Source organism: Scyliorhinus torazame, chromosome 12, assembly GCF_047496885.1.
Source record: "Scyliorhinus torazame isolate Kashiwa2021f chromosome 12, sScyTor2.1, whole genome shotgun sequence".
NCBI classification, from domain to species: domain Eukaryota; kingdom Metazoa; phylum Chordata; class Chondrichthyes; order Carcharhiniformes; family Scyliorhinidae; genus Scyliorhinus; species Scyliorhinus torazame.
Window position 1 is genome coordinate 23,895,530 of NC_092718.1, and position 17,889 is coordinate 23,913,418.

General features: G+C 43.0%; 1 protein-coding gene across 4 annotated transcripts in view; it reads right to left on the minus strand.

The window, feature by feature from the left end:
* Nucleotides 1-3,637: 3,637 nt before the first annotated feature.
* Nucleotides 3,638-17,889, minus strand: part of ticrr (TopBP1-interacting, checkpoint, and replication regulator) — a 41,267-nt gene continuing 27,015 nt past the window's right edge. For 3 of the 4 annotated variants that reach the window (XM_072470548.1, XM_072470546.1, XM_072470545.1), the window contains exons 16-22: nucleotides 16,929-17,019; nucleotides 16,697-16,761; nucleotides 15,611-15,763; nucleotides 13,972-14,096; nucleotides 10,370-13,427; nucleotides 6,131-6,253; nucleotides 3,638-4,860 (exon numbers count right to left, since the gene is read on the minus strand). In XM_072470548.1, coding sequence (XP_072326649.1) covers nucleotides 4,712-4,860; nucleotides 6,131-6,253; nucleotides 10,370-13,427; nucleotides 13,972-14,096; nucleotides 15,611-15,763; nucleotides 16,697-16,761; nucleotides 16,929-17,019 — 3,764 coding nt within the window. In that variant the 3' untranslated portion in view covers nucleotides 3,638-4,711. The remainder of the gene's footprint in view (nucleotides 4,861-6,130; nucleotides 6,254-10,369; nucleotides 13,428-13,971; nucleotides 14,097-15,610; nucleotides 15,764-16,696; nucleotides 16,762-16,928; nucleotides 17,020-17,889) is intronic. The other variant, XM_072470547.1, reaches the window with a different exon arrangement.

Below are 17,889 nucleotides of genomic sequence, written 5' to 3' on the forward strand. Positions count from 1 at the left end.
CCCCTGATCCCATGTGACTTCACCTTTTGTAATAGTCTACCATGAGGGGCCTTGTCAAAGGCCTTACTGAAGTCCATATAGACAACATCTACTACAATCATCTTAGTGACCTCCTCAAAAAACTCTATCAAGTTAGTGAGACACGACCTCCCCTTCACAAAACCGTGCTGCCTCTCACTAATACGTCCATTTGCTTCCAAATGGGAGTAGATCCTGTCTCGAAGAATTCTCTCCAGTAATTTCCCTACCACTGAAGTAAGGCTCACCGGCCTGTAGTTCCCGGGATTATCCTTGCTACCCTTCTTAAACAGAGGAACAACATTGGCTATTCTCCAGTCCTCCGGGACATCCCCTGAAGACAGCGAGGATCCAAAGATTTCTGTCAAGGCCTCAGCAATTTCCTCTCCAGCCTCCTTCAGTATTCTGGGGTAGATCCCATCAGGCCCTGGGGACTTATCTACCTTAATATTTTTTAAGACACCCAACACCTCGTCTTTTTGGATCACAATGTGACCCAGGCTATCTACACCCCCTTCTCCAGACTCAACATCTACCAATTCCTTCTCTTTGGTGAATACTGATGCAAAGTATTCATTTAGTACCTCACCCATTTCCTCTGGCTCCACACAGATTCCCTTGCCTATCCTTCAGTGGGCCAACCCTTTCCCTGGCTACCCTCTTGCTTTTTATGTACGTGTAAAAAGCCTTGGGATTTTCCTTAACCCTATTTGCCAATGACTTTTCGTGACCCCTTCTCGCCCTCCTGACTCCTTGCTTAAGTTCCTTCCTACTTTCCTTATATTCCACGCAGGAAGTTCAAGATAGGGTGATCTCAGGCGTATGGGTCGGGGAGGGCAAGGTGTCGGAAATACACCAGGAGTTGAAAGAAGAGGGGGAAGCGCTGGTAGAAGAGTTGAAGGGTAAATGGGAGGAGGAGCTGGGGGAGTAGATCGAGGAAGGTCTGTGGGCTGATGCACTAGGTAGGGTTAATTCCTCCTCCTCGTGTGCCAGGCTCAGCCTGATACAATTTAAGGTGGTCCACAGAGCGCACTTGACGTGAGCGAGGTTGAGTAGGTTCTTTGGGGTGGAGGACAGATGTGGAAGGTGCTCAGGGAGCCCGGCTAACCACGTCCATATGTTTTGGTCATGCCCGGCACTGGAGGGGTTCTGGAGAGGAGTGGCAGGAGCAATATCTCAGGTGGTGAAAGTCCGGGTCAAGCCAAGCTGGGGGCTAGCAATATTTGGAGTAGTGGACGAACCAGGAGTGCAGGAGGCGAAAGAGGCCGGCATTCTGGCCTTTGCGTCCCTAGTAGCCCGGCGAAGGATCTTGCTAATGTGGAAGGAGGCGAAGCCCCCCAGCCTGGATAAATGATATGGCTGGATTCATAAAGTTGGAGAGGATTAAGTTCACCTTGAGAGGGTCTGCGCAGGGGTTCTACAGGCGGTGGCAACCGTTCCTAGACTATCTCGCGGAGCGTTAGAGGAAGGTCGGTCAGCAGCAGCAGCAACCTTGGGGGGGGGGGGGGGGGGGGGGGGGAAACTGCCTGAGAGGGTGGATGAGCAAGAGATAACATGAAGGGCTGGGGAAACTGGCACGTACGGGTGAGGGCCAGTGTACAAAGCTGTGTAAATATATCATTTTGCCATGTATATATCTTGCTCTGCGCGATTTCTCGTTTTTTTTTGTTACGGGGGGGGGGGGGGGGGGGGTTATTGTTTGTAAGGGAGAAAAAATGTGTTAAAAACTTTAATAAATATGTTTTTTAAAAAATTATACATATATACCTAATTGACCAGTAAAGAACAATAGTGCAAATACACTGCCAGGGGAGGGGTGAAAGACCAATTAATATTTCAGGTTCAGTCTCAAGGTCAGATGTAGGGATTTGACCCAAAATGCTGATTTATTTCTCTTTAGATGTCAACGGATAGAACAAAAATCCCTCAGGCAGAGACACTTCAGCTGGCAAAAAGTCTCAACTGAATTGTTTATCTTTGCCTCCCATCCCATCTGTTATAGATCAGCGTTTAAATAAATGTGCACGTTCAAAAGTCTGGCATTTCATTTCAGTTGTATGTGCGTTTTATAACTTTGTTCACAACTAATTTACTTTGATGTCTTTTATGGTCTTACCTTATTCTGTTCTCAAATAATGAATACACCATAGATTGAAGGAAATGTACATGCATCCATCTTGTAGAATACGCATCTTCAAAAGGATATCAGCACACCAGAAAGGATTCAGTAAAGCAACAGTAGCTTTGGTGCTTGAATATTTGCAGGAAGCCTGGGAATGGTAGGCTGCCCATACATTCTCTCACCCTGATAAATGGGTACCGACCAAAAATCAACTTTTTAATCCTTTGAAGGAGTTATCCTCAGATGCACCTTTTAGCAATGGTTACTGTGACCTCATGTCCCCAGTACGCATTCCCTAACATTAGGAAAACAAAGTTAGTCAGGTTGGTAACTAAAAGCTCTTTTGGTGCGTTGAAATCCTTGACCTCAAGCTTGAGCAAGTTTCAAGCAAAATGGGTTTGAGTAACAAAATGATTCTTTAATGCTAGGTGGCTAGGACGGCACAAATCGCCATGGAAATTAGTTTAGAAGTGGGATCATTTGGCCTCGCGACCCTGTGGCAACTGTTCAACAGGAGCCAAATGCTCTTTCATCCTTTCCACGTAAACATGCTTCGTACACCGAGGGCACAGAACACACTTTCCTCTAAACTTCCTGTTTGGAGATTGCATCACTAGCTGTCAGCAGGACTGTATTCTGGCCATCAAATTATAACGGTCTGCTTCCTTAACCGACGTCATTAAAAAAAAAACCCAAATTAATTGGTCATTTGTCTTGGCTTACTTTTGCAGGGTTGTATTGCAAGCAGAACAGCTGGAATATTACTGTCATGTGCCACTGCACCTCAGCCATTCACTTCCCGAACAGGCGCCGGAGTGTGGCGACTAGGGGCTTGCCACAGTAACTTCATTACAGTATTAATGTTATCCTACTTGTGACAATAATAAAGATTATTATTATTGTTATGACCTTTGCGGAGACATTTAAAGAGGTAATTCACTAAAACAGACACGGTTAACAGATTGGACAGAAGTGTTATAAATTGATGAGGGGTTTTGATGAGGTATTTCCAGTCGTTAGCGAGTTGGTAACGAGAGGGCATGGATTGAAGTAAAGCACCAAATTAACAGACATGGTGGGTTTACTTTTATAAGGCAAGAGGGCTGTTAGAACATGGAATGCTCTATCTATCAATACCTGTGGTAGATACAAAATCCATAATAACTTCTAAAAGAGAAGTCTAGAAAAATAAACAGTGAGGGAATGGAACTATGTGGATAGCTTTATCGGAGACACAATGGCTGTTGTCTTCTATGCTGTAGTTCTGGGACTCTGATAGGGAACAATACAAATGGAAGTCTTTTTCTAATCCTTGATGGGAGAAAATAAAAATTTGCAAATGCTGAAATAATCAAAACAAAATTTTGAATGCACAGCAGATGGGTCAGCACCTGAAAAATCAGGTTGATTTGCTTCAATGCAACTTCAGAGAGTCAACATCTAAAAACAGTTGCATCGACACACAGTATCCTTGTAATATACTTTCTGGACATGGTGATAAATTCATCATTTATTTTACCAAAGACCTGTACAAAATGATTATAGCTCTAATTTAAAAAAAACACTCAATTTTACACCCACCCCTAAATTTGTAACACTTTATACATAACTTGCTATTTAATAGAAATCGGAAACATCACTCAGTGATCTGCATTCAACATGTGTCTCGGCCACATTCCTTCCCGTAACAGATCCAAAAATTATCTTTTCAGCAAAGTCTAGCCGCCTTCTGTAAAATGTCTCTTAAATTAAAAATGACAACTGTCAAGAGGAGCAATTCGCGAAAAGATCAAATCGTATCTCAGCGTTCTGATAGAATATAACACAAGGGTTCCTCAAGCAAAACTAGCTTCAGAACCAGACGGAATTTCAGTTTTAAAAAGTTAAGAAGCAGTTAAACTTTTCAGATTGATTATGTCCTATGTGAGGAACAGAAACAATTAGGTTAAGAGATAGAACACCCACTTGTACCATTGTAATCTACAATTTTGATCACAGGTTGGACCTTCAGTCATTTGATTTCATCTTTTCTGAATACCGACCTTCCTGTCAGTAACTGTATTTGCTCCTTCTACCCAAATATTTAAAAGATCTGCCCATTTCCAATGTACAATATTAACCCCACGGCAAGAATTAATCCCTTTCCAGGTATTCTGCACTCTTGTGGAGGTGTGCAGTAATTAGCCCATGGCATTTAGGCATTGATGGTCAAACCCGTCGTCCACTAGTCCCACTGCTCTCAGCCAAGGTTTGCACCAACACTTCGGGGAAGGGAGACAAGTTTCAGCCATGATACACATCCATAATACATGTGAAAAAGTGTCAAAACAATTTGACCGTCTAAAAGCAACATGAAAGACTCAAAATCAACCGTAACATGTGAACATAGGAGTACAATTTAGAATGTAGTGTTGCACCGTCTTGCTGTTATTCCCGTTCAAGTGCCATTTTCCATCCACAATGAACAGCGTAAAGCAGTTCCATTATTCAAAATATTTGCTGCATTTCATACCCTACATCCCAGAGAAAACAAAACTAGCAGAGGATGAAGCCAAGATGGAGGTGTTCTAGTTAGCTGACTAGCTTTCTTCTGGAGTAGGTTTTGGTGATGCAACGGCGAACAGGCACTTTGGTGAAAGGAGAGTAATCCTGGTCGGTGTCTCCAACTACCGCTATCTTCTTGCTAGCAGAGCTGTCTGTCTGCGCATCCTCGTACAGATCTGTAAAAGATTCAGCGCAATCAATCGAGAGCTTAGTTCCTTACTCACAAAACTCTTAAGCTCAGTGGATAAATGCATTGTCTGATGTGGAACCCAAATCCCAGGTCATTTCGATCTTGCGCTGAGTTATACAAATTCAGGTAGGTCTCAATCCTGGGCTAAACACAGAAGACAGCCACGCCGGCAGGTGTGAGAATACCACACTAAGGGTGATCTTCAGGTTGCTCAGGGCCGAAAGGGCAGTCCGCCCCTGATCCTGGAGTCAAGCCCTCGCTCACAGCTTAAGCCCTGCAATCCCCAGGACCCATGGTGAACCCCGCCACTGCTGCCTGCCAGCGGCAGAGGGGCACATTACCCCCTTGGGGTGCATCATGCCAAGCTAGGGTGTCATTGCCATGGTTTCATGATGGCAGTACACCATTGGCAATGCTGTAACAGGGTACGTGTGCACGCCCGCATGTGGTATGTGATGAGGGCCTGGCCAAAGGGGGCGGGGAGGGGAAGAAATCGACATTGCGCTGGGGGGCATGTGACTTCCACTGGACTTCGAATGATGTATCGAGCTGGAGAGTGTTGAGGATCTGACGCACTTGCTGCTCTGCATATATCTGCAAGCCAAAGGACTGTGACTTGCAACTGGGTGCAGTTCCTAGCACTAGCAGGAACCAGCCCAGATTCTCCGCTGGTGGCGGCACTTAAGACTCAGGAATGGAGAATCCCACATGTTTTGTTACAATAAAACTCCATTCCAAAGACTAACTGCTTTTAAAACGGAGATAAAAATTTCATTAAATATCATGAAAAGGTTTTGTAAACATTTTCATCAGAACATCATTACCTGATAATTCATAACATTCAGCTGTGATGAACACAAGAACAGGATGGTGGACATGTTGGTCTGCCAGCACAAATATAGCTGTTATCGAGCAGCTTACATCAATAGAAACCCAGAGCAAGAACAGATTTGCCACGTTTACAGCAACAAATTAGAACAGAATCATCCTCCATACATGATTTGTTTTCTATTTGGTTAACATTTGATCACACCCAGATCCAAAAAGAAACCTACCGACCTGCCCCAACCAATGAAAGGTTGATACACAGAGCTTAATTAAATTTTAAACATAAAATTTGACAACAGCGAAGAGGGGAGAAAGAAAGCTTCCCTCGCCCCACCTTTCCATTAGCTTGAGATAGCTTCGATCCATAGAATCATTGCAGAAGTAATAATGTCAGAACACTTCAATATGACAGGAAGTTTGAACTTTACCTCTGGTACCAGGTCTTTTCTCAGCAGGTGTTGTCCCAGCATACAACAACGGTGACCGAGTGAGTGCCAGCAGGCCACTAGCAGACAGGGCTGATTTAACTTTACAGCTTGGTGACATTACTGCTGCAGAACACAAGGAAACGCATTACAATCACAGGTAGAAAGCAGCTGCTATATGCAGAGTCTGCAGTTTGGGTAATTTTTGTCAAGTTTCTTTGGTACACCTCTATGCAAACTATTCTAACCCCAACCTCCAAATAGCAAAAAGGATTGATTGTGACTTTTGGACTGGTCACTGGACTACAGATGTATGTTTCTGCCAATTATTCATAGGGCACTGACTCCATTCACTTGCTTTGACATAATAATGGGACCATCCACAAGATGCACTGCAGCCACTGGCCAAGGCTCCTTAGACAGCACTTTCCAAATCCATGGTCTCTACCACCTAGAAGAACAAAGGCAGCAGATGCATGGAAACACCAAGCTGTAATTTCCCTTCCAGGTCATACACCATCCCGAGTTGGAACTATATCGCCGTTCCTTCACTGTTGCTGGTTCACAATCCTGGAACTCTCTCCCTAACAGCACTGTGGGTGTATCTGCAGCACATGGAATGCAGCAGTTTGAGTGACACCACATCATACCTTCTCATGGGCAATTAGGGATGGCCAATAAATACTGGCCTTGCCAGCAATGCTCACATCCCAAAAACAAAAGACAGCTGCCATACTGTAAATGATCCATCGATTTAATCAATTATGAGACCTACAGGGGGTGATTACTGCTAACATTCCTGGGTGGAACTCTGACTCAGCAGTTACCAAGACTCTCACAGACAGCTGAATTTCCTGTACTGTACTTTCCTCTGGGGCTTTGATTCTTCTCCGTGCACAACCCATTAAAAAAAAAATCATTGACGGGATGTGGCCATCACTGGCTAGGCCAGCATTTATTACCTGTCCCTAATTGTCCTCGAGATGGTGATGGTGAGCTGTATTCTTGAACCACTGAAGTCCCCGTGTGTAGGTACACCCATAGTACCGTTAGGGAGGGAGTTCCACAATTTTGACCCAGTGACAGTGAAGGAATGGTGATATATTTCCAATACATATATACAAATAGATATTTTCAGGAAGGGCAGCACGGTGGCCCAGAGGTTAGCACTGCTGCCTCACGGCGCCGAGGACCTAGGTTCGATTTGCACATTTGCACCCTTGTCCATTTGCACATTTCCGTGTCTGCATGGGTCTCATCCCCACAAAGTGCAGGGTAGGTGAATTGGCCACTTTAATTGCCCTCGGGGGAAAAAATATACATATATATAATTATATGTATTTTCAGGATATTGAATGACTTGGACGGGAACTTCCAGGTGGTGGCATTCCCATGTGTCTGCTGACTTTGTCTTTCTAGATGCTAGCGGTTGTGAGTTTGGAAGGTGCTGCTCTAGGAGCCTTGGTAAGTTCCTGCATTGCACCTTGTAGACGGTACACACTGCTGCCACGTTTTGTTGGTGGTGAAGGGAGTGAAATGTGTATGGATTGGGTGTCAATCAAGCACCTGGATGGTGTTGAACTTCTTGAGTATTGTGGGAGCTGCACTCAACCAGACAAGTGGAGAGTCTTCACATCTCTGACTGGTGCCTTGCAGATGGTGGACAGTTTAAAAATAAAATGTAAGTGAAGAAAATTAAAAGCACTGAAACACAAATAATTTTTATTTATTTTCTTGCAATAAATTGGTTTTAAATTTAAATAAGAGTTGTAATTTCAGTTTATTACAATTCTAAACTGTTTTATTTCTTTAGTGTAATTCTAATCCTTCTGGCATTTGGGGCATTTGTCTCTTCCCTCCATTTTTCCACTTGCATTTGCTCGTTCCCTGTTGCTTGGGACTGGAGGTTAGCTACAACTGATAGTACCTTATTGCATATTTGTACCTGCAATTCTCTCTTTTTCACATCTTGACCAACCTCTAAATGATCTATTTCCTTGGAATCCAGTTCCCCTTCAAACATGTTTGCTTGCAAGGACATCAGAATAGGCAGATTCATAAGGATCCACGTATGGGGAGATGCTAAATGGTTATAGCAGTATTAACATCCTGGGGGGGGTACCACTGACCAGAAACTGAATTGGACTAGCCATTTAAATACTGTGGCTACCAGAGCCGGTCAAGAGCTAGGAATCCTGCAGCGAGCAACGCACTTCCCAGCTCCCCAAAGCCTGTCCACCATCTACAAGGCACAAGTCAGGAATGTGGTGGAATATTCCCCAGCTGCCTGGATGAGTGCAGCTCCACCAACACTCAAACAGGTTGACACCATACAGAAACAAAGAACAAAGAAAAGTACAGCACAGGAACAGGCCCTTCGGCCCTCCAAGCCTGTGCCGACCATGCTGCCCGTCTAAACTAAAATCTTCTGTGGCGACCAGAATTGAACACTATACTCCAAGTGTGGCCTAACTAAGGTTCTATACAGGTGCAACATGACTTGCCAATTTTTATACTCAATGCCCCGGCCAATGAAGGCAAGCATGCCGTATGCCTTCTTGACTACCTTCTCCACCTGTGTTGCCCCTTGACACAGATTGCCACCATTTCCACAAACATCCAATCCCTCCACCAACAAACAGTGACAACCCTGTGCTCCAACTACAAGATGCACTGCAGGAACTCACCAAGGTACTTCAGGCAGCACCTTCCAAACCCACGACAAATACCATACAAAAGGACAAGAGCTGCAGAGACCTGGGAACACCGCCGCCTGGAGGTTCCCCTTCAAGTCACTCACCATCATGACTTGGAAATATATCGCCGTTCCTTCCCTGTCGCTGGGTTAAAATCCTGAAATTCCCTCCTAAGGACACTGTGTGGCGCACTGGTATGTTCGGGACTGCAGAGGTTCAAGAAAGCAGCTCACCATCACCGTCTCAAAAGTAACTAGGGATGGGCACTAGATGTTGGCCGAGTCAGCAATGCCCACATCCCATGAATTACATTTTGTTTTAAAGTTTAGAATCCACTCCTTTCCAGCCACACCTCACCTCCAAACTTTACAACAAACTGTAGAAGATTAATGTATATTTAACAAGTTAATATTAACCAACACCCAAATCAGCAATTGTTTTCTCTTTGGATTGCTGTAGTGGTCTTCCAAATTGGGTTCCAGTTTAACTACACTCAGCTTTAGCAATATTTTAACTGCAAACTAAGCTATCATGCAACTACATTATAACCAATTAAATGCAGTCATACAGAACTTTTAGGATGAGACTAGAAATGAAATTAAATGAAAATTGCTTATTGTCACGAGTAGGCTTCAAATGAAGTTACTGTGAAAAGCCCCTAGTCGCTACATTCCTGCGCCTGTTCGGGGAGGCTGGTACGGGAATATAATGCCATTAGTGATTTTCAGTTAAAGTAAGTTGCATTTGAGGTTGCAACTCCTCCAAAGTAGACAAATCCTCTGCTAAATATAACACTCCAACTCACAAGCAAACTCAAGCCATCATAATTAAGTTATAGAGTCAGAGTTTTACAGCATAAAGAGACCCTTAGGCCTATCGTGTCTTGCCAGCCATCAAGCATCTATCTGTTCTAATCCCATTTTCCAGCACTTGGTCTGTAATCTTATATGCTATGGCATTTCAAGTGCTCATCTAAATGCTTGGTAAAAGTTGTGAGAGTTCCCACCTGCACCGCCCTTTCAGACAGTGAGTTCCAGATTCAAACCACCCTCTCAAGTACAAAAGGTTTGCCTCAAATCTCCTACCCCTAATCTTAAATCTATGCTCCCTGGTTATTGACCCCTTTACTAAGAGGGAAAGTTTCTTCCCATCTTCCCCATAATTCTGCACACCTCAATCAGGTCTCCCCCCCCCCCCCCCCCCCCCTCCCCCCCTGCCTCTGCTCGAAGGAAAACAACCCCAGCCTAACCAGCCTCTCTCCGTAAGCTGAAACACTCCAGCCCAGGCAACATCCTGTAGAATCTCCACTGCACACCCTCTAGTGCAGTCATATCCTTCCTAGTGTTGTGGCCAGAACCAGACACAGTACTCTAGCTGTGGCCCATCAAGCGTTTCATACAATTCCATCAAAACCTCCCTGCTTGTTTCATATTTAAGTATCTTGAGCCACATTACCACGCATCTCCCCACCCAAAAGCTCATATTCTAATAGCCGAGCTGAGCTACATTTACCAAATTATAATTTTAGGAGGAGGACGACAATCACCTGGGCTATCAAAACCCATCTCTTCTTCCACTGAATGCTGCCACGTAAAGGTCTTGCAAGGAGAGAAAGAACTGGGTGGGGAGTGCTCCTTTTGCATCTCTTCCACTGCAAACGTCGTATCTGAAAAAGGAGCACCGAGATTTGATTTCCTGAGCTTTTTAGCTTCTTTTCTCCCTTCAGATGTGGGAGAGATAAAACTACGCCCACGTTTTCTGGGCCGATGGCCCAACTTTTCTTCTGGACTAGCTGGAAATCTTCGATCCCATTCAATAGTAGGGGAATGATCTTGTAACCTGCTCACTCCTTCGATACCAATCTCCTCCAAAGGCACATCTTTGTTGTTGTAGTGCTCTGTGTAAAAGTTATCCTCCTTTTGCAATGTTGTAGGGTGGCCCTTTTGCCACTTCCCACCAAGTGGAGTTGTGGCTGCTTTCTTCCTCCGTGGCCAGTTCTTGATAGCATCTGGTGTTTGGGAGGGTCTGATCTTGTGTGTGGGAGAAGGAGTCCAGGGGACCAATCCCAAATCTGCTTGTGATGGAGAGGAAGTGCTAGAGGAGCACTGGGTTGGAGTATATGATTGGCAGATGTAAGTCTGGACCCCACCTTTTCTGGGCGTAGCCTTTGCTGGAGTGTTGTGGGAAGAACGGAGACAAAATGATGGGGATATATGGCCTCCTTCTGTTTTTCGTGAATGCTTTTCACAACACTGTGGATTTCTCTCGCCTAACGGGCTTTCACAGCCACTCTTCTTTACGCACACAGGACTATCACAGATGTTGGTGGCAGAGTGCTCCAGCTGTGGGCTAATCACAGTGCTAGAATTGGTCCGTTTGAATCGGAGTTTGGGAAGTCCAGAGTCTTGCATTTCCAGCTCAACCTCATAGGTTGGCATCGGTGGCCAATTCCGACCCTTTGGAGTTGAGACTTTCCTGGGAAATTCAGGTATCTGTTGCTGTGCTGCTGCTAGCCTCTGCCTCCTGTCTGGCGTCCATCGGAATTCATAAGACGTGGATTTTTTTGGAAGCAAGGGGAATTGAGCGGTAACGACAGAGTTCGAAACACTTGAATCAGACTCCTTTCTCAGCACTGCAAATTTCATTTTCAAACCAGAGCTTTCACTTTGTAGGAGTCTGACCTGAGATATGTCACTGCTCTCTTCTGCTTGAGAGTTAGTTGCACCAGAATCTGCTGTACTAGCCGAAGATGAATCCAGTCTCTCAGTTATCAAGCCGACATTGGAAACAAGTTCCGAGACTGTGCTCTGAGAAGAGTGAGACAATGAATCTGAAGCATTTAATCCAACAACAGCATTAAAACAGCCTTCTCCAAGATTCCCCAGGTTATCACTGGTTGCTGCTGACCAACTATCCAACACGGTGTGGTTTGTCACAGAGCTTGAACGAGTTTCAAGGATCTCAAAGTTTATTTGTGGTATACTCACCCACAAATTGGATTCTTGCAAGGTACGTTTGCCCTCAAGGTTAGATGTACTGAATGCCTTGTGGTTCTTTGGAGACTTCCTCTGTAGATTGCAAACTGTGCTCTTATTTTTCTCTGGTGTTTTTAAAATTTGCTCTAATCTCGTCATTGAGGTGGCACGATTTCCTGGCACTTGCATCAATACTACATCTGTTTCACTCCTAGACATGGATCCGAGTACTGTTTGCAGCATTGGTCTAGATTTAGACACTATACTCACTTCATGTTTAGAGGGAGACATTGTTCTGAGCGGAGTTTTAAGATGTGGAAATGTTGAACTAGATGGAGATGATGACAGAGTCATTACTGGGCTTTTAAGTGGTGTTGAATTATATTCAGGCAGCATCTTCGGATCAACCTTTGAGATTGCAACATCAAACCAAGTTCTCGGCGACGTTGCTGTATATTCCGATGCATCTGTCACCTCTAACTTTGGTGGTGTTACACTAAACATTGATCGTGTCCTTACTGGGCTTTTGGGTGGTGATGTATATTCTGATGGAGTCTTTAACCCGGATTTTAAGGGCGTTACACTAAACATAGAGCGTGTGTTTACTGGGCTTTTGGGTGGCAATGTTGTATATTTTGATGGCGTCTTCAACCCTGATTTTAAGGGTATTACATTAAACATTGATCGCGCCCTTACTGGGTTTTTAGATGGTGTTGCATTATGTTCTGATGATGTCTGCATCTCAGATTTTGACAGTGTAACATGAAGCTCACCTCTTGTTCTTGCTGGGCTTTTATACTGCATTGCACTAAGTCTATCTGGTGCAGGCACATTATACATAGATCTTGTCATCACTGAAGTTTGCAGGGGCGTTTGAAAACTGACTTTCCAGATACTCCTTGGTGTACAAGGAGTGTTTGCACTTGATTCCCCTTGATCTGATGAGCATGAAGTATCAGCAGTCTTCTTCAAAGATTTGAGTGTGCAAATTTTGGGAGTGCGAGTGATGACTGACTCGTCAGATTTGGATCTCCTCAATGTTATGTTTTGTGGTGCATAAGATGTTGATGATTTATCTTTTGACAAACTATTGATTAAATAGGATGGCGATAGTTTTTTGGTTACTCTTACTGGACTATTCAGCACTGATAAACTTTTCCTTGGTGATTTTATTTGGGCGGCAGATTCTACAGTCTTTGAAGACATAGCAGGAATGGTTACTGTTGAGCTGTTTCTGCAAGGAGATGCTAGGCGCTCACTCCGTCTAGAAGGTGGTTTGACTGACACATGGTCCTTGTAAGGCGATGTCAGCATCAGATGCCCATTTACCACGGAAGGGGATTTAAATGGGGATTGAACTTCCATTTTCAGAGATGAAGTACTGTTGTGAGGCATTTCTTTGTTCAACCGTTCACTTCGCCTAGGTGACTGAAATTGTGGATTGGTTTCCATTTTCCATGGTGAAGGCTCCTTACTTAGGTAATTATTGATGCTATTTCTTGTTGTTGGGCTCTTGGAGCTCCTTGCTTTCTTCCTCGGTGTCAAATAGTGGGGTGTTCGTGGAGATTTCTGAGTGGCTCTGTTCTTGTTCGGAGAGTTCAGAGATTTGTCGGGAGTAGGGTGTGGATTCTGACGGTATTAAAGAGACAGAGTTATCAAACTGCAATTCTAAAATTCCAACAGTTCATTAGTCCTAAACTTTCATAAAATGTTGACAAGACTAAAAATGACATCCAACTAGCCGAATAAGCATATTGGTCAACATCCCTATCGCCAGAAATCTGTAAACTAAGCTGCAACCCAGAAGCTTATTCTCCAGATAGTCAGTCTTTGCACTGTAAGCAGATTTGGGCACCCTAGTGGAATGAAACACTTGTTACAATTTTCAACAGTTACTTTTAAATAACATCTTCTGCAATACAGAAGAATGAGACATCTTCCATTCAAAGCATTTTTACATCACATATTAAGTTTCAAAATGTTCCCATTCACAAATAGGAAATAATGATCTTCTGAATCAAATATTTAACATTAGATTCATCGGTACTGCAAGACAAAAAAGTGAGTGAGAAAGAGGGTGAGGAGAAGCCCATTTCATTCATTATTTTTTATTTCAATAGCACAACTGATTTTATTTTCTTCACCTCAATTAAAATTGTTAAGTTCATCATACCTGAACTACAGATAAGCTCTCAAAGTCCGAGCAGTAACCCTTTGATGACTGCTTCTCTTTAGGATTGACGAGCCCAAGTACAGCACCAAAAAGAAGTCGATTTGGAGACCGGATGATCGGATGGTCTAAAGGGAAGGGACTAAGTTAATCAAGTGCAGCAAAAATATTCACTTTTAGCACAAAGCTTGAACACCGAATTGACAATACTAAAGATTTATGGTCATCTAGTGCCTTGTCTCAATACATCAATTGATCTACTTTGAAGCACAAGTAATGTTTATTTTTAATAAATTTAGTGTACCCAATTCTTTTTTCCAATTAAGGGGCAATTTAGCGTGGCCAATCCACCTACCCTGCACATCTTTGGGTTGTGGGGGGGAAACCCACGCAAACACGGGGATAATGTGCAAACTCCACACGGAGAGTGACCCAGAGCCAGGATCGAACCTGGGACCTCAATACTGTGAGGCAGCGGTGCTAACCACTGGGCCACCATGCTGCCCTTGGTAATGTTTATTTTATAGTAAGTTGTGCCATCTTCATATACGAAAGAGAAAATGCTGGAAAATCTCAGCAAGTCTGGCAGCATCTGTTGGGAGAGAAAAGAGCTAACGTTTCAAGTCTGATGACTCTGTCAAAGCCATCTTCATACAGTTGAGAGACTATTTACCACCTTGTAATCTGGTGGTCCTGGTTCAGAGGCTAATTCCGGCCATCACACTGGTGGATATTTATTTGCTATTTCGGTCATCCACCTTAACCAATAGATGGGCCCTCCCTTTCACAAATTGAAGGAGAACACGAATTATAAAGTGGAACGTTTTCAAAATTGCACTAGTCTGCCAACATAGATTGGGCCTGAAAATCCACTTACTTCGGAGTCAGTTAAGAATATTATCAACGATATCGGTGTACCGAGCTTCTTGGCCATGTCCCAGTGCACGTTTTTAATAAAACAGATGGCAATGCTTTCTGTTGAAAATCGTCAAGCATAGAGTGATCTCTGGGGTCTGGCAGGTAAAGGCATTTTTTTTTGCCAAGGATAAGAAAACTTTGGGTTCAATCGCGTTATGTCCATTCTCAGTACATCCGGAGTTAGCTGGACAGATATTTTGATTAGTAGGTTACAATTATCCTCGGGATCCCCGAACTATGCCTTGATCCAGTGGCTCCTGCACGTCATGTTCACATTGATGTCAGGTCAGAAACAGGTTCAGATCCCAATTAGATCCCAGACGCCGGAATGTGGCGACTAGGGGCTTTTCACTGAAGCCTACTCGTGACAATAAGCGATTTTCATTTCATTTTCATTTTCATTTCATTATTAAATAACCACCAGCGTGAACAGTCAGAAGAATGGCTGGCAAGTATGCACAACTGTATCAAAGGAAAGGTGGAGCAAATGGCAAAATACATAACTTACTGTTTGACAATTACTTTTTTTTTTAAAAGAATGTTCCAAAATTTAAACTTGAGGGAGACTTTTAATTATGGCCTCTTAAAATAAACTTCAGCAAACACAAGGCTTTCTGAATTTTTGACCAGAGGATGAGCAAAAAAAACTCACCCACTTTTCAAATGCCACACGAATATATGTAGAAGTGATTGCGCCTTAGAAGTAATTTGCAATTTTGTTTACCTGCTTTTTTTGCTTTCCCTGCCTGTATATGTGACAATGACTGGACTCGCTCCAAACTCCGAGACATTGAACGCGAACCAGAGTAAAAGGAACTAGAATGACTCCTGGAAAGAGATACTTTCCTGATGTGCGGGCTCCTCCTCAGATTTGAGTCTGCACACAAAATAAAAATAACTAGATAAGGAAGAGAGAACTCGTGCAATGTTGAACCAAGTCATTTCCTATTTAATGCTTTTGGAATAATTTCACACAAGAAAAATGGCTTTTAATTTTCACTCGGACATTCAAACTATATGGTCAGACACTTCAATCATGCAGGATTTCTGCTGCTAAACAAAGCTGAATTGTGAACTCCCGCACTGTCTGGACTAATCCACCAAGCAAAGTAATGCATTCACACTGTTTTTATATTTCTTTGCTTTGTTTTTTTAAAAATAAATTTAGAGTACCCAATTCTTTTTTTCCAATTAAGGCACAATTTAGCGTGGCCAATCTGCCTACCCTGCACATCTTTGAGTTGTGGGGGTGAGACCCACGCAGACATGGGGAGAATATGCAAACCCCACCCAGCAGGGACCGGGGGCTGGGATCAACCCTGGGTCCTTGGCACTGTGACGCAGCAGTGCTAACCGCTGCAACACCGTGCCACCCCATATTTCTTTGCTAATTTTGCTTTCTTGATCACTTGGCTAATCCGACTTTGAAATTAATATTCTGGGTTCACATGGCCAATAATATGATTTCTCTGAACTGGATCACCCACTTGAGAACGCATTTCAATCTAGATCCCCCCCAAGGTAGCCAGCTTTTTAAATTCAGTAGCAAATCATTTGTCCTTGATTTATATTTCATAATATCATGTATACAGCACAGGACATTTGGCCCACCGCTTCCACCACTCCTTTAGGCAGTGCATTCCAGATCATAACTTGCTTTGTAAAAATAATTTCCCTTGCCCAAACTGTTTTGTCGCATTTTTCACTTTAATTTAATGATTTAACATCGTCAGTTTGTGAAATACAATTTAGTGAATCTGAAGTGCAGTAACAGTACCTGAAATACTTAATCCATCACATAATGACCTACCAGCAAAGAAAGTTCTTTCTGGAGATTCTTTTACAATACTAATATCAGAGTCAGTCTCGGAGTACCTGCCGGAAAACAAACATGGAAGTTTAATTTTCAGACAAGGGGTTGCTGTTGTATCTAAAGCGAAACCTATTCCTTAAAATGTTTTTTAATTACTAAAGATGCCACTAATGCATTCTAACAGGGAATAGAAGGAGAATTACATTTCATTCTGTGTATGGTCACATACCTCCCTCTAATCTGTTTGTCCAGGAGCCGGTGTGACACCTGTTTGTGAAGTGGTGTTTCAGTCACCTTCCTGGTCAGTAACCTCCGATGACCTAAAAAGGCAAATATATTCAATTTACATCACTTTACTAATTTAGATTTGAGACCCTTTGTAAAACTAACCAAAATGACTCATGTTAAGAATATCACTAATGCTAAATGCGAGGGTATCCCAAAACCCAGAAGAGTAACTTGGAAGACTGATTACCAGTTGTGTACATTTTTATTTGATATACTTTGAGAAACGATATGCAAATCAGGGAGGAACAGCCTAGTCATTTTGTGATCAATTAATAAAGAATATTTATTAGCTTAAAAGAAAAACACATGACAAAAAGACTATAATACATTTAACTACACTATAGCTATCCACACACAGCATCACATGAAGTTAGCCCTCTGTTGCCAACGTTTCCTGAACGTTGAGATGCTCCTTTCCACCCCAAACAACTTCCACTATTATATAACTATGAGCTAAATCCAGCAAATAGTTACCACACACAGATTATTTGACCACATTTGGGAAAACTGCCTTCAGTTTCAGCTAAGGTTCGAGTTTTGGATTTTAACCAGCTATCTTTTAACAATAACTTGTTTTAGGGGAGACTGCTTTCTACAGTTGGGTGTGACTACCATGGCATCTGCCTCTACTCCGTCCTTTTCTCCAGTTATTGTGCTACGGATATATCATTTCTTTCCCTTTGATTTTACCCACTCTGCCCACTATGTGGACCTGACTTTTAGCATACAAATGTCAATTCCCTTATCTCTCCCACTTTTTCTACACCCTATTGTTTTCACTTAGTCACAGATAAACACTTGCTTTTCTCACTGACATGCTAATTTACTTATCAAACACCCCTTCAGACAGCTAGCTGTACTTATCAAACCTCTTTTATCCCTATATATTATTTAATCCAAAT